Source organism: Aulostomus chinensis, chromosome 10 (genome assembly GCF_037954235.1).
Source record: "Aulostomus chinensis isolate RoL2024-O1b breed Wild chromosome 10, RoL_Achi_v1.0, whole genome shotgun sequence".
NCBI lineage: Eukaryota > Metazoa > Chordata > Actinopteri > Syngnathiformes > Aulostomidae > Aulostomus > Aulostomus chinensis.
The window spans coordinates 23,264,708-23,280,268 of record NC_141329.1 but is presented as its reverse complement, the minus strand read 5'-3'; the positions used below and the strand labels follow the sequence as shown (position 1 = coordinate 23,280,268).

General features: G+C 42.3%; 4 protein-coding genes across 5 annotated transcripts in view; all 4 read left to right on the top strand.

Moving 5' to 3' along the window:
* LOC147254937 (rho guanine nucleotide exchange factor TIAM1-like) overlaps positions 1-2,776 on the top strand; it is a 46,501-nt gene extending 43,725 nt beyond the window's left edge. For both annotated transcript variants that reach the window (XM_086216518.1, XM_086216519.1), the window contains exon 27: positions 906-2,776. In XM_086216518.1, the coding sequence (XP_086072644.1) occupies positions 906-1,408 (503 nt within the window). In that variant the 3' untranslated portion in view covers positions 1,409-2,776. The remainder of the gene's footprint in view (positions 1-905) is intronic.
* A 3,273-nt stretch (positions 2,777-6,049) lies between these two features.
* Positions 6,050-7,261, top strand: LOC147254936 (claudin-17-like). Its single transcript, XM_086215249.1, has one exon. The coding sequence runs from the start codon at positions 6,137-6,139 to the stop codon at positions 6,800-6,802; it is 666 nt and encodes a 221-aa protein (XP_086071375.1). The 5' UTR covers positions 6,050-6,136; the 3' UTR covers positions 6,803-7,261.
* A 1,619-nt stretch (positions 7,262-8,880) lies between these two features.
* On the top strand, positions 8,881-10,927 carry cldn8.2 (claudin 8.2). Its single transcript, XM_086215248.1, has one exon. The coding sequence runs from the start codon at positions 8,961-8,963 to the stop codon at positions 9,837-9,839; it is 879 nt and encodes a 292-aa protein (XP_086071374.1). The 5' UTR covers positions 8,881-8,960; the 3' UTR covers positions 9,840-10,927.
* A 2,863-nt stretch (positions 10,928-13,790) lies between these two features.
* cldn8.1 (claudin 8.1) lies at positions 13,791-15,545 on the top strand. Its single transcript, XM_086216517.1, has one exon. The coding sequence runs from the start codon at positions 13,855-13,857 to the stop codon at positions 14,617-14,619; it is 765 nt and encodes a 254-aa protein (XP_086072643.1). The 5' UTR covers positions 13,791-13,854; the 3' UTR covers positions 14,620-15,545.
* The last annotated feature ends 16 nt before the right edge of the window (positions 15,546-15,561 follow it).

Below are 15,561 nucleotides of genomic sequence, written 5' to 3'. Positions count from 1 at the left end.
CATGTTCATTCCCACCTGACATACATACAGTGCTCCACTCAATGAGGGTAAACCAAAAAAGCTTAAAACTTTCTCTTTTTAAAATCCCAAATCCTATTTAGAATAACAGACTAGCTTCCAGATAATCATCTTTGGCACAATTCTGATTCTGTTCTTTCAATACTGGATTGGAAATCTATTCTTAGTTAAAATATAATAGTTTACTGCAGGGGTTCCCAAAATCAGCTCTGGACCCCCAGAATGAAGATACCAGTGACTTGCAACTCCAACTGTCCTTGAAAGTGGCTGAGGTGTACAAACACTGCACACACAATATTAAGACACCCTCCATCCATCGTCTTCCGCTTACTTACTTACTGGAGCCTATCCCAGCGTCAACGGGCGAGAGGCGGGGTTCACCCTGGACAGGTCGCCAGTCCATCGCAGGGCCAACACATAGAGACAGACAACCATTCACACCCACATTCATATAATCATCATATAATTCAATTTAGAGTGTCCAATCAGCCTCGTCCCCTCTTGATGTCTTTGGACAATGGGAAGAAGCCGGAGTACCAGAGAGAACCCACGCGGGCATGGGGAGAACATACAGACTCACACAGAAAGGTCCCGTGCCCGAGCCGGAACTCGAACCCTGAACCTTCTTGCTGTGAGGCCACAGTGCTGACCACTGCACCACCATGTAGCCCTATTAAGACACATTAAAATAGTTTTGTAACTGCTTTTTTTTGTAGTTTAGTGTTATTTGTATCTTCAAAGACTGTTAAAGCCTTTTGAACCTTTTTCAAATCATCTTACAACCCTCTCGTCCGTGTCTCCCACTTGCAGTTTTAATCACAGGTAATCTGCATTTACTCAAGCAGGCTATCGAAACAACTGGTTCCTCTGACCTGTGTTTTTAACAGCATCTGCACCGACCAGGACCCTGGGAAGGAGGAAGCTTGTGCGCAACCGTTTCACCATCGACACTGACATCGTTTTTGATGGCGAACCTGAACAGGACCTCGCCTCACCGCCGGAGGCTGAACGAGACCTGAGGCAGCAGTCGGAGGAAGCAGGAGACACAGATCGCTGGGTAGAAGAGCAGTTTGATTTAAAGGAATATGAGGACCCCGAAGAGGTGAAGGAGACTGACATCTTGAGTGATGAAGATGACGAGTCCTGCCAGACACCCAGCGCCTCCACAGAGGCGGACCTTGAGGCCCCTGTCATGGCTTTGTCCTTGGAGGGAGAGGAAGCAGAGAATTGCGAGGCCCTCGAATCCACTGCGGTCAGTGAGACACCAGACAACGGGAAGCTTTCAGTCACCGTGTCGCAGGACAATGTGGAGGACCAAAAGCGAACAGAGAAGGATGAAATTTGGGTGCGACGGGAGCTCTCGGACAGCTCTCCTGACTGTGGAACATAAGAGCCTTCGATCGAGTCTTAGACAGATTTCCGCGGACTCCATAAAGAACAGCCATCCGCTCTCACCAACAATGCATGGGCATTGACGTATATCGCACAGCTAGTAGAAGATATATCCTTCCTTACCTTACTGAATGCTTTTTGTACAGATAAAGTCACCATGGAGCAATACAGGAAAACCGAATGAGGGAACTTTATCTTGAATAAGATGCTGTTACACAGAAGTCAAATGTAGGCTTTGAGACGGTACAATCACGGAATCGAATCAGTCGCTTTGATCGGCATGGTTTGCACATTTGGGCAGCGTCCAACCGTCCTGCCTGCTGTTGCCAAATTTGGGGTATCGTGAGGTCATCGTTTGTTTTGACTGCAGATATGATCATATTTAAGGGCTGTATGTTACTTGTCCTTTAAGAAATAGAATAAGTAATTGCAAAGGACAGTCTTGACTTGCATAGTTTACTTGTACATTTTCATGAGATTATACACTGACTTCCTGTTTATGTATATGATTTTGGTCTTCTGTTTTCCAGATGTAAAGCTGTCCTTCAAGCCTAGGAAATATTTTTGTTTAATTTGTTGCATTTAATAGTGGAATTATGTAATAGCCCCTTTGTCAAGGGGATTTGAACTTGTTTTAACTTAACATAATCCTGTTTTACTTGAATTTGCATTTGCTGTTTTATATTTTGGTTTTACTGTGAAACTTTGTTCCGTTTTTTAATTTGTTTCTATTCAGTATTTCTTTTTAAAGAACACTCAACTTTATATTTAACATTTCTCGTGCACACTCTTATTGAGAGAATTTGCACATCACCATCTACCGCCAATATTTAATTTTGTGTGCTCACAAAGATTGTCCACTGGTAATGGATTAAAAACAAAACAATGGATTTTATTTATTCATTTATAAATTTGTTAGCCAAACAGCATCAAGCGGTTGTTGTTTTTTTTCATACAGAAAGTCCAAATTTGCTCAAGCAATCAAGAGGAAAGACTTGTGTGAACACTGAAAAAAGTCGAAACTTGTTAACTCAATGTGCTACTAAGACTGCAATTTTATTACTGTGTGTGTATATAGACAAATGTATTGATATCATAATAAATACAGTTGTTTCCTACTTATAATTCAAAGCCGGTGTTTTCGGTGATTTATTGGTATTTACTGGGCAGTATGACTCAGTCTCACTCTCTGCCTCCTGTTGGTTTGGAAGAAAAACATCAATGGCCGTTCTACATCCCTCAGCATCTGATCCAACCTGCCTGACAGCAGCTCAGGAAGACTCATTTCAGGACAACAACCCAAGACAGTATTTGTGTTTGCACGCACAAGCTGATGATGAAGAACTATTACCCTCTTATATCCCCTTATTAGAGAGAGAGTCTGTATTCATGTAGTTTTTGCTCATGGCTAAAAGGCTTAAATAAAACTGAAAAAATGATAAGGAAAATGTTAATCGACTAAATAGTGAAATTTTCTTCAGAAATGGGAAAATACCTTCAGGTATTATCTTCATTCTTACTACAATACCACCAGTTCTACTAGATTGTACGACTGCATGATTTGCTGAAAAAGTCAGTAATAATTAAAGCTATAGAGTCCACTTGTTTGGTTGTAAAGAATTTTTTTTTTTTTAAAGATCCTTCATTTTGACATATATGATGTGTATTTCCTTTTTATAAAATCTTAAAACTCATTTAGAAAAGCTTTCAAAACTGAAAAATAAACAAAAAATCTTTTGTAAAAAGAAAGTTTGTGCACAGCAGTTTTAAACAGTAATTTTAGGGTTGCTTTTCTTTTTCATGCACATAATTGTGCTAACTGACATCACAATTGCCTTACTCAAAGTGAACAGTAGTTATTGGGGAAAAAACAAAACAGCAACAAGGTCACTGAAGTTCTTATGAATAAAGGCATCCTTCACAGTTGATTCTGATTCTCCCCTTCAGATATTTGTCTCATGTAATTATTCCATCAACAGGTAATGGTGTGGGTGTGTTTTTTTACTTTGTCTGGCAAATGTCATCATCATTTTTTAAGCCTGAGTTGCTGGTGCATCAAGTGGAACACGGTGAAAAATCGCATTAGCAAAGATGAAGAGAGCTCACAAGTAGACACTGGTGTGCACTGACTGTCAGGCACTTCAGCTACACAATCCAGCACTCAAAATGACTCTCAACTTGGAATCAAGATCCCTGTGCATTTCAACATGAGCCAAACATTTGGAGCTTCACTAAACGGTTGGTCTGTTACTGAGGTGCGAAGTGCTTCATTTCCCCTCCTTTACACAGCTGATCAGGAAGGGAGATACCATTTTTCCCCTTGGTGGTACAGCCAGGGGTGTGTATTTGAACCACACAGCAGAGAAACCTTTTGCATTTATGTGGCCTATACTCTGGTGCCACCCTCAGTCCAAACCTAACACTTTTTTTACCCCTCCAATGGTGCTACTGTAGAGGAAGAGTTCCTGACGTGAGTTTTAGACTTCCTTGATCACTAATTTGTTTAATTTCCAACTTCCTGCTATGGCAAATGCATCCATCAACTATTCAAGGCTGAAACAGCATGGCTGCACATGCCCAAGACACAAAAACCCTGTCTCTCCTTGTACATTCTGCTCTTTTATGTCTCTGAGCCCTGCTGACATTCTGTCCTCCTCATTATCAGCCCCCTCGTCAGTCACCACCCACACCACAAAAGCCCCTGGTGCTCCTTAAATAAAGGGGAACCATCCCGTCAGACGCCATCAAGCTGCAGATCTGCAGCAATGATACAGAGAGCTGAGATGGGTCAGGGCTGCTCTTCCTGTACCTGAGATAAAATGGTTGGATTTATGGGATTCTCTTTCAATTTCATGAAAAGATTTCTCAAAATCATAAAACAAAACATGGGCACAGAAACGGAGGCGATAGGCGGGAAGGCAGAAGGAGGAAATGGAGCTGTAGATTTCCTCTGAAATAGTTGCATAACTTCACATCAAACCATATTTTGGAATGTGTTGCCATGTTCAGATACATTTGGATGATAATAGTTGTTTCTAACTTGGTATAAGCACATTATTCTTTTACTTAATTCCAACCCCATCCATCCATCCATCCATCCATTTTCTACCCCTTATGCTGTTAAGGGTTGTGGGGGGTCTGGAGCCTATCCCAGCAGCCTTCGGGCGAGAGGCGGGGTTCACCCTGGACAGGTCGCCAGTCCATCACAGGGCCAACACACTGTATATAGATAGACAACCATTCACACTCACAGTCAATTTAGAGTATCAATCACCTCCTCCCCTCTTGATGTCTTTGGACTGTGGGAGGAAGCTGGAGTACCAGAGAGAACCCACACAGGAACAGGGAGAACATGGAGACTCTACACAGAAAGACCATGTACCCGAGCCGGGGCTCAAACACTTTCAAACTTCTTTCTGTGAGTGCCGCCTTTAATTCCAACTCACATATAAAAATCCAAGGCAGCTTGTGGGTCATACGTGTGCATGCAGAGGTTTGATGTTTGTGTTCACATTTACAGGAAGTGAGGATGTGACGATAGTATCAGTCAGCAAACCTGTCCAACAAGTTTTCCAGTTTCTGTTCCTGTTCTGAAAGCTCTGCTGACATCTCTGTCTCTCTCTCCCTCCCTCCCTCTCTCTCTTTCTTTCTTTCTCTCTGTCAAAAACTCAGTCACCTTCAGGGTGTTACCTTTCTTTGACCAAGTTCAGTTTGAAAAAAGGAGTGCCTCTTGTTGACATTAAAAAAAAACCTCACACTACCTTCCAAGTCACGTTTAAAGAATTTAGTCAAAGTAGGCCACAGTGGTCATTCTAATCCACTTATCACGCCCCCCCCTCCCCCACATTAAAACATTACAGGAGTATAACACATATAACCCTCATGTCTTCTTGGCCCAGTAAATTGGATAAAACATGGGTTAAAAAAGACCTAAGTACATTAGAGTAAATGCAGCAGATGATTACTGCATCATTATGGGTATTATTCTTTTAATATCCACATATTCCATTTCTTTGCAAGCTATTGCATAAGTTTTGGGGTATTATGGTACATATACAGGATATTTTTGGTGTGCCGTAAAGGTGGAAGTGCTAAACAAATACACAGTCTACATCACATACCGAGGCTGATGATGAATGTAGGTGAGGAACCCTGCAGGTTCTTGCAAGAGAACAACCAAGCAGACTTTTTAATGGTGTGTATTTATCTACCAACCAAAGGGTCGCTGGTTCAATCCTCAGTTCCCCCGGTGACCATGTCTAAGTGTCCTTGAGCAAGATACTGAGCCCCTAATTGCTTCTGATGGCCCTGCAATAGACTGCCTACCCATCCAGGTTGAACCCCTCCTCTTGTCCAATGTCAACTGGGATAGACTCCAGCCCCCCCCCCCAAACATCAAGGGTGGTGGAGTATTAAAGGCTTTATAATCTTTCCACGCAAACCCAAAAGTCACAACTTGTCACAAGTTGTTGTGGCGCAACATATTTATGCTCTTTGTATCAGCGCTGGTCATGCAAGACGAGAAATGATAACAAGAGCAAGTCCAACAAGAGCAGGTTGTTTTTTTTAACATTGGTGTGGATTAAGGAGTCAATAAAAACCAGAAGGATGACATTGCAGTTGGGGCGATATCATCACAGTCAGAGCTCTTACAAAGAAGATTGGTTGAGGTGATTATTTTCATTGCATACTAGACCAGACTTGAGACAACACATCCTCTTGAGCTATGAGGGCAAAGCTGGAGATTGTTGCCATGGTCCTGGGCTTCCTTGGGCTCTTTGGGACCATCACTTCCACTGTCACACCAACTTGGAAGGTCTCTGCCTTTATCGGGGCCAATATCATCGTTATGGAGGACCTCTGGGAGGGCTTGTGGATGGCCTGCTTCAGGCAGGCGAACATCAAGATGCAGTGCAAGGCGTACTACTCGCAGCTGATACTCCCTCCGGAGCTGCAGGCAGCCAGGGGTCTCATGTGTATCTCTATTGTCCTGGTTATCATCGCCTTGTTCATAACAGGATGTGGGACCCAAAGGTGCAACTGCGGCAACATGAAGAGCAAGAACATCATCCTGATTTTTGGGGCATGTTTATACCTGCTTTCCTTTTTCACCACACTCATCCCTGTCAGCTGGGTGACACATACCATCATCTACAACTTCTACAACCCAGCAGTGGTGGATGCTGAGAAGAGGGAGATGGGAGTTGCTCTGTACATCGGCTGGGCTTCTTCAGCTGTTTTGCTTCTCACTGGGATTCTTCTCCTGGTGAGCTACACCAAGCGTAAAGCCAAGGAAGAAGAGCCCTACACAGTCGCATACACTATGGCTGCACCAACTGCAAACAGCATAAACCGGGAGCCCAGTCTGCATAAACATCATCAATATGTGTAAAGCGCTCCAGTTTGCTGAACTGAACTGTCTACTATTCCAATTCCACATCCGGACGTTAAAAAATACTGCAGGAGGGGTCCCACGACGATACCGAAGTTTCCAGTATCTCTATAAACATTCTGTTTTCTCCATGTTGTATGAACATTTTGATCACAGTTGCAGTAACTACTTTCTAATGCACAATGAATTTTTCACGTCTCCATAGCCTGTTTGATTTTTTTTTTTATCTCTTTCTGGTTGCAACTAAATATTTGGGTATAAACCACTCACACAACCACAATGTAATAAGTCATAATAAAACTAGCAATGTAATTGTGTACTGTCTATCTATTTTGTACTTGTAAATGCTTAACTGTCCCAAATGTCTCATTTAAATACTGCATTTTCCTTGATGCCTTTGACTACTACCTCAAGGTTAAGTAGTCAGTAATATGGAAAAAAATAAAATAAATTTAACATTTTTTTCCAAGTTTGGAGTAATTCATGATTTTAAGTTATTTTTTTGTGCGAAATGCATATAGATTTTCAGACTTCGTGTGCAGGGAAGTTGACGCACAAAGTGGATGACGCACAGTTTTTTTTTGTTTTCCCCAGGGCTTCTACTGTTGTAGTCTAAATGTCTTTCAGCAAACACAGAACACGGATCAGTCAGCAGTGCAGTTTCCACTTTACCTTGTGAAGTGTTGGAAGAAATACACTCTTATTTTACATGAGTAAAAGTAGAACAATACACAGATAAATAGTATTCCAGTCAAGGTTTAAGTCATTTTTCCAAAGGCTACTGAAGTTCTAGTGGACAAATATTTGACATTCTGTTTGGTAGAGTATCATTAGTAAAACTACACATTCTATATGATGTCAATGTATTCCTAGGGTTGGAGAAGTTAAATAATAGAACCGCTGACATCTAAAGGTCCTGTTAAAGTAATCTGTGTTAGTTGTTTCCTCTAAGTAACTAGTAACTGATGTGTTTAGATTAATGTTATTGAGTAAAAGTACACTATTTCCCTTTCAACACAGTGGAGTAAAAATACATGTAAAGTACAGATACCTGGACAATGGAATCTTCCTTGTGTAAAACTATTTACTTTAATCGTGAGATCATGGGGATACTGGTTCCGTGAAAGAATCCAATGCATCCGATTAGTTTTTAGTTTGACTCTCATGACGACATTACAGAACTTAAAAAATTGGAGTCACAACAGTCCTCCCATTGAGCCTCCTCAGTAAAATAAGAATAATCTTATTTAACTTTTAATTAAATACATTTAAACAAATAAGACAGAGCTTCACTGATCTGATGATAAAAATATTTGAATTAGAAATAGACTGCAAGACCTGTGTAGAATATACTACCTCCCCACACCAGCAGGTGGCAGTAGACTGGATTTAGGGCTGTGGATATGACTGTAGCACACATCAATCATACTCAAACAGCAGTCTCTGCCCTCACTTACAAATATGACACAGCATCAAGTCCCTTCTTGAACTATAAAATCAATGAAAGCCTCTTCAGTAATTCCAACTTTGTCTAACATAAACACAAAATCCAGTTCACGAGGACAGATGCATTGTGGGAACACCTGGCAGACTGACATCATTTATTTATAAGGAAATCAACCCCACTCAAGTTTCAGTACTTCACGCCTTGTAATCAGCACAGCTTGGACAGGAGGAGACAGTTTCATCCCATCACTCTATAAGCGTTTGACTTGAGACCACAGATAACACTCGAATTTACCAAAATAAAAAGGAAGACAGTGAATAATTCTTGTTTAATCTGTATGTCTAATACTAACTTTACTTGAACTTTACTAGTTTTAATGTATGGTAATTCAACTTAATGTACTTTTTGTGTTCATTATGAGGGTAATTTCTTCCTAACCCTACAAGCTAAACTCTGAACATCTATGATGCTAGTTTTTTTGGATCAGTGGCTCTTAATCACATGAAGTGGCAGTTGCATTTCAAACAAGACTCTTTGGTGTATCCCCATTCATCTGATGGCTGGAGAGCAGCTCAACCAGTAAGGCTGCATTGCATCGTTAGCATTTTTTGGTGGGTGTATAAGTTCCCTGGCTTGTTTTTCTCTTCAGATCGGTCTCCTGAGCTGAGAGCAGCCAAAGCTCCATCTTTGGCTCCCAGTGTGATTAGCACAATGGCTTCTTACACTGCGTACAGTGGCTACACCAAGCCCCCTCAAACCTATTTGGGCTCCTACTACCCTGACGAGAAGCTTGGGAGGCCGTATTCAGAATATCCAGACTCGGTGTATGAGGAAAAGAAGAGAATTGAGAAGAAGAAACGTCGGGACGCCATCTGTTGTGAGGTAGTGGCTCTCATCATCGGTTTCATTGGACTAATCGGAGTGGCAGCCGTGACAGGCCTGCCGATGTGGAAGGTAACAGCTTTCATTGAGGAGAACATCATTGTCATGGAGACCCGCTGGGAGGGCTTGTGGATGAACTGCTACAGACAAGCCAACATCAGGATGCAGTGCAAGGTGTATGATTCCCTGCTTTTCCTGCCTCCAGACCTCCAGGCTGCCAGGGGTCTGATGTGTGCCTCTGTGGCTCTGACCACCTTCGCCCTCATAGTGGCCGCAGTGGGGATGAAATGTACCAAAGTGGTGGACCACCGTGCTCGCACAAAGCACATTGTTCTTGTGGCGGGAGGCTGTCTATTTCTCCTGGCCTGTATCACGACTCTAATCCCTGTGTCCTGGACTGGCCACGTCATCATCAGGGATTTCTACAACCCTCTGCTGATTGATGCCCAGAGAAGGGAGCTTGGGGAGGCTCTTTACATCGGCTGGGTGACCTCAGCTTTGCTTTTCAGTGCTGGGGTGATCCTGCTGTGCCGTCACGCTCCCCGCACCCAGGAACCCGACCAGAGGATAATATATGACCCAGCAGGAAGCATCTACCAACCTGGATCCGCATACCAACCGTACACCTATCAGCCAGCATACTCATACCAGCCTGCATACTCTGCACCCCCGCCAGGATCTCTAGCATACACACCGAGTCAGTACTAATGAGGAACATCAAACAGCGACTACTTTAGACTTCTTTTTGGTATTTCTCTGTGATAAATTGATCATGTCTAAGGTGATGCAAGACTGTGGCTGGAATTGGCCAAATCTTGACTTTCTCAAGGAGGACTAAATGTCTGTCTGTCTGTCATTCACTGTGGAACTCATTGTGTTTTCATCATGAGACCATGGTGAATTACATGAATGTGTTATTATTAATCTCTAATAATACATTTAACTTCACAGACTTGTAACTTTTCTGCTTAAATGCTCCCTGAGAACAGTTTATGCACTCGAATTGGGCCTCTTTCAGATAACATACCTGATTTGTGTTCACTGTTGCATTTTGAAAATTGTATGTACGTCCTTTGTTTTTTCACAATCATGAAATGAATTCTAGGTCTATTGTCTTTTTTTTTAAAATTCAAATGTGGAGGAGTATTTTGTTGTTGTATCTGTTATGTAAGCAAGACAAAAGATCTTGAGTTTGTTTGGATTAAAGGTACAGAAACCGACCGTTTCATCAGTGGTGAGTTCATGGAAAGTTGTTATGTTGGCTCTATTGTTTTCAGTGTCAGTGTGTCTAAACTGGTAAAACCAGAACAATTCTCTCAGGTCCACCCACAATACAAACCTGCCAATAGATTTAAATTACAGCCGAGCCGCAGAAGCCTGAACGAACAAGCAAGAGACGGGGACAGGTAACCCAACACTGACAGTGACACCGAAACAGAACCACAGCAGCACCTCCAGCACAGAGACGCAGTGGAGGGAGGAAACCATCAGCAGCTAAACATGAACCAGGGGACTCCGACGCTAAGAAATAGCTCAGCTAAAACACCTGATGTTTGTGTCCACCTGTAAAAGATCAAATTCATTCATGCTGGTCTCTCTCTCAGTGTCCCAGTTGTTTATTGATTTTTAAGAAATATTTAATGAGTAAGTAGCACAAAAAGCAAAAGTAATTTGACAAAGAAGTCAAAAGGTTGCACATTTTGGGTTTTGATTGCATGTTTCTGTCTGCAAAAACTGGAGAAATAAAAGTTTAAGTGGATGTTAACAGTCTTAACAAGAAAACCCTCAGCTTCAGACAAGTTATTTCCAAAAATGCTATCCAGACATCCATCCACAAACTACAGCTACCAATCCAGACACCCATCCATACACAGCGGTGTGGCGTATCTCTGAACACTGAAACCGACCGAGGTCATGACAGTCACAAGGTTTTGTATGTCAAAAGATGCATTTCATGTAGTAATACCACATTTATCTGGACACTCATATGGACGCCTTTAAATATGGTTAAAAAGTCTTTTTCAGTGGTGTACTTGATGTCTTTACAAAGTTTGTGACTTACAGATACCTAGTAAGAACAATGCTTGTACAGGACAGTGCATGATTTTATTTGTGTGTTTTGTTAACAGATTTTGTGCTGAAACCCTGTTTTTTTAAAGCTTAAAATGAATTTTAGACTGAAGACAGATGAATGAAGCGGCTCACTTGGTTTTGATGGCTGGAAACGCTGAGTTGTCTGACACCACACACTGCATTAATGGCCAGTTCAGCCTGGGAGTGCAGTGAGTCCGACTCTTCCTGAGCCGCATGCAGCTCTCTGCTGAGCTGGCCAATCTGATCGCATTTGAACTTCTTTCTGACTCGCCATCTACCCGATGGACTGAGGCTTGGTTCTTGGCCCTCACCATCTGGATCTCATCAGTCAGAACCTTCACCTGCACCTGGAGCAGGCCTCTCTCCCGATGCCAATTCTCCACACAGGTTCTTCCACACACTGTGTTCAACCTCTCAAAATGGTTGACCATGTGCTCCTTCTCCTTCTTCACGAGGTAGATCTGACAACAAGGAGGATGAAAGATGTCAAATCACCCTTTTTGAATGCCTACAGGCTGGTCATGGGTTGACTTGCCAACCCTGGAACTTGAAGGAACTTATGTTTTAGCTCATTCAGATACACACGTTCTCACTTTATGTTCATAGAATCGCTTGGCCTTTTCACCAATTGCTTCAACATCATGGTCAAGTTGATTCTTGCGGTTATCGCATTTCTGCTCCAATTTGAGGAATTTGTGTTTGTGCTTCATGATTTCCTACAAAGAACCAGAAGTTCACTCTAATTAGTGGGAGGAAGAGGAAGAGGAGGAAGGACATGTTGTATTTTATCTTCTTGAAGTTTGTTCTGCTTGATCTTGGCCGTTTGTTCCACCTCATTCTGTACGCTGAGTCTGGCCACCAGCTGTGCAGGAGTCATAATCAGACCAACACACACACACACACACACACACACACACACACACACACACACACACACACACACACACAGAGTAAATGGTGTTATCCTGATGATGCAGCCTGGTTTGACATTTGACAAAACAACAGGAAACTGGAGTCTCACTTATAAAGGCTTGGATGTGTGAAAGAGTGCCTGGAACGTATTCATCCGCAGTTAAGATTTCTAACACAAAGATGATGGGAAGTTTTTTTTTTCCTAGCACTTTCAATGTTCCACCTTCTGGAGTTTTGTTAAAGTTGTGTTATGAAAAACAGAAAACACTGAAAAAGGAATAGGAGATTAAAGACTGAATTTAAACTTTGATCTCATTGTTCAGAGAAATATCAATCCACGTCCACAACCTGAACATGAATCAGATTTTTCTCTGTGAATATTTACTTCCCCTCAAAAATGTTGTGGTCTCCCAGAGGGATTACTGAAGTCAGGTTTACCTGCTCCTGGAGTTCCCTGATCTTTAGGTTTGCTTCCAGCAGAGCAGTTTGCAGGTCCTGCTCCTTCTCCTGCACAGACACTTTATTCTTCTGCAGTCTTTCCTGCACCTGCTTCAACTCCGTCTCCAACCTGAAGACACACAACAGGATTCAACCGCAGGTCCTGAACCACACAGCCAGCTGTGAGCCCACCACACAGCAGCTCTTTAGGCATTTTCTATTTTTACTCGGTGTTGGAAGTAAAAATGACATCTTTCTCTAATAATTTTCAAATTCTTGTGTTGTTATAGTTGAATTTTGGCTACACCACAAATTAAATTACTTGAAACTTTTCATTTTGTTTTCCTGTGTGAACAGCTGTTAACAAAGTCATGACACCTACAGGAACATTTAGCATGAATCTGAAGCACAGATGTCTCATTCAGTTGCTTCTTCTCTGAAGGATGCAAGAAAAGAAAGGCAACGTATTATGGACAGAAGCAAATGAGACACTTGTGCAATAGATAAGAATTTTATTCCCCTTAGGCTGAGCCTTAATTGTGTTTAATTGAAAATACATGAACTTGCATCACTTTCACAGATGTTTACCTTCATTCTTAATATTTGTCTCGCCACAAACAAAATCTTCACCTTATAGTTTAACAATTCAGACTCTGAGGATTTTCGTCCCTAAAATGGAGGAATTGTTAATTCAGTGTAACGTGCACGTATTTATGGCCCCCCCCAAAAAGAGCAGAACAAACATGGGTTTCAAACAACTACATGTAGGAGTTTCTACATACCATTTGTGCTAAACTTGTTTTGTCACAAATCGTGTTTTAATGATATCACATTTCATCTTTGGTAACAGGGGTGTAGTGCAGAACCAGGCCTGAGTGATGTTTAAGATAACTGGTAAAATGTGAACTTAAAATGTTAAAGAAAATGTGTTTTTTTCCTAGTTTAACACCCTCAAAAATAGGCTTCCTTGTAAAGCCTGATCAGAGACTGTAAACTGAGACTTCAGAACAAACAAAGTGGAAGCTAACAGCAGCTCCTGGGGTAGGCGTATGTAGAAGAGAAAATGGCCTGGGGGACTCTGTTCCTTAGCAACAGGTCGCAATTCCCACCCCTCCCATTCTGGTGTCCTGTATACAGGGAGGAGGCAGTAGAGGTGAGCAGCAGCCTGTGCCACTGGCATGCAAAGCCGGCTCATAGACGGACTTACTGATTCCTACTATAGTTACATCTTGATCGTGCACGACTGTTTGCAGGTTTGGAGGAACGCGAGGAGGACAGGATGGCCAACTCAGCTCTGGAGATGGTGGGCCTCATTTTAACCCTGATCGGATTGATTGGAACAGCAGCAAGCACTGGGATGCCCATGTGGCGAGTCACAGCCTTCATTGGGGAGAACATTATCGTGTTTGAGACTCGCTACGAAGGGCTGTGGATGAATTGCTTCAGGCAGGCTGACATACGGATGCAGTGTAAGGTGTACGACTCTCTCCTGGCCCTGCCTCCTGACCTCCAGGCAGCACGAGGTCTCATGTGCTGCGCTCTGGCCCTTGGTGGCCTGGGTCTGCTGATCAGTTTGGTGGGGCTACAGTGCACGTCATGTATCGAAAACAACAATCGAGCTAAACGAGTGGTCCTCATTATTGCAGGAAGCATGATTATAATGTCCTGCATCTGTGTGCTCATCCCCGTGTCCTGGACAGGTCACGTCATCATCAGGGATTTCTACAACCCCTTACTGATCGACGCACAGCGTAGAGAGCTGGGAGAAGCCCTCTACATTGGCTGGGTGGCTGCTGCTTTCTTGTTCGCTGGAGGATGCATGTTTACTTGTTGCAATCTACAGTCAGAAGAAAAAAGTTCCGAACGTTACATCTACTCCAGAAACTCGGACTACATAGCCTATCCTCCACAGCCCCTCCAACCCCAACAGCTGGTACTACTTCCCCAACCCCAGCCCCACCCGGTGCTATCCAGACATCCATCCACCAACTACAGCTACCAATCCAGACACCCATCCATACACAGCGGTGTGGCGTACCTCTGAAAACTGAAACCGGCCGAGGTCATGACAGTCACAAGTTGTTGTATGTCAAAAGATGCATTTCATGTAGTAGTACCACATTTATCTGGACACTCATATGGACGCCTTTAAATATGGTTAAAAAGTCTTTTTCAATGGTGTACTTGATGTCTTTACAAAGTTTGTGACGTACAGATACCTAGTAAGAACAATGCTTGTGCAGGATAGTGCATGATTTTATTTGTGTGTTTTGTTAACAGATTTTGTGCTGAAACCCTTGTTTTTTTTTAAAGCTATTCTAAGTTGAATTGTGTGTGTGATGTATAGAAACAGTCACACAAAGGCGAGGCTTCAGTCTTCAAATGAAACATATTTGATATTTTATTGTATTGTAAGCTTTGATAAGCAGGCACTCCTGGGAACTCATGGAACTGAAAAATCATCTAAGTGAACATGAGACGCAGCTTTAAGACTGCTTGTTAAAGGTGTGGACCTGAAGGCACCTCAGTCGTGTTTGCCAAGCACACATTGACCATCACAGCACAATTGAGGGATGAGAAGAATTCGCAAGTCACTTTGAATGGAAGGACATTGAAAAAAAAAACATCCTGTGGCGTTCGTTTGCGGGTTAAACCCAGATTCATATCTGACCAGGAAACAAAACCAAAAAACGCCCCCAGAAAATTACTATCCCTCATTTGTATATTTTACCTCATGAAGTACTGGGTAGACATGTGAAGTAGACATACTTCAAAGTGTGATCAAAAGCAAATACTTTGTTATTTCTCTATCATTCTCATACACATGGTGACATTAGTACTTTTATTGCTGTTGTATCCTGAAAATATTTGGGGATGCAATATCACTATTATTCTTTACTTGAGTAATCTCTCTTCTTTCACATTATGGCCATGTGTGTGTGTGTGTGTGTGTGTGTGTGTGTGCGTGTGTGTGTGTGTGTGTGTG

Coding starts and splice junctions, on each gene's coding strand:
- LOC147254936 (XM_086215249.1), top strand. CDS start 6,137: ATGAGGGCAAAGCTGGAGATTGTTGCCATGGTCCTGGGCTTCCTTGGG.
- cldn8.2 (XM_086215248.1), top strand. CDS start 8,961: ATGGCTTCTTACACTGCGTACAGTGGCTACACCAAGCCCCCTCAAACC.
- cldn8.1 (XM_086216517.1), top strand. CDS start 13,855: ATGGCCAACTCAGCTCTGGAGATGGTGGGCCTCATTTTAACCCTGATC.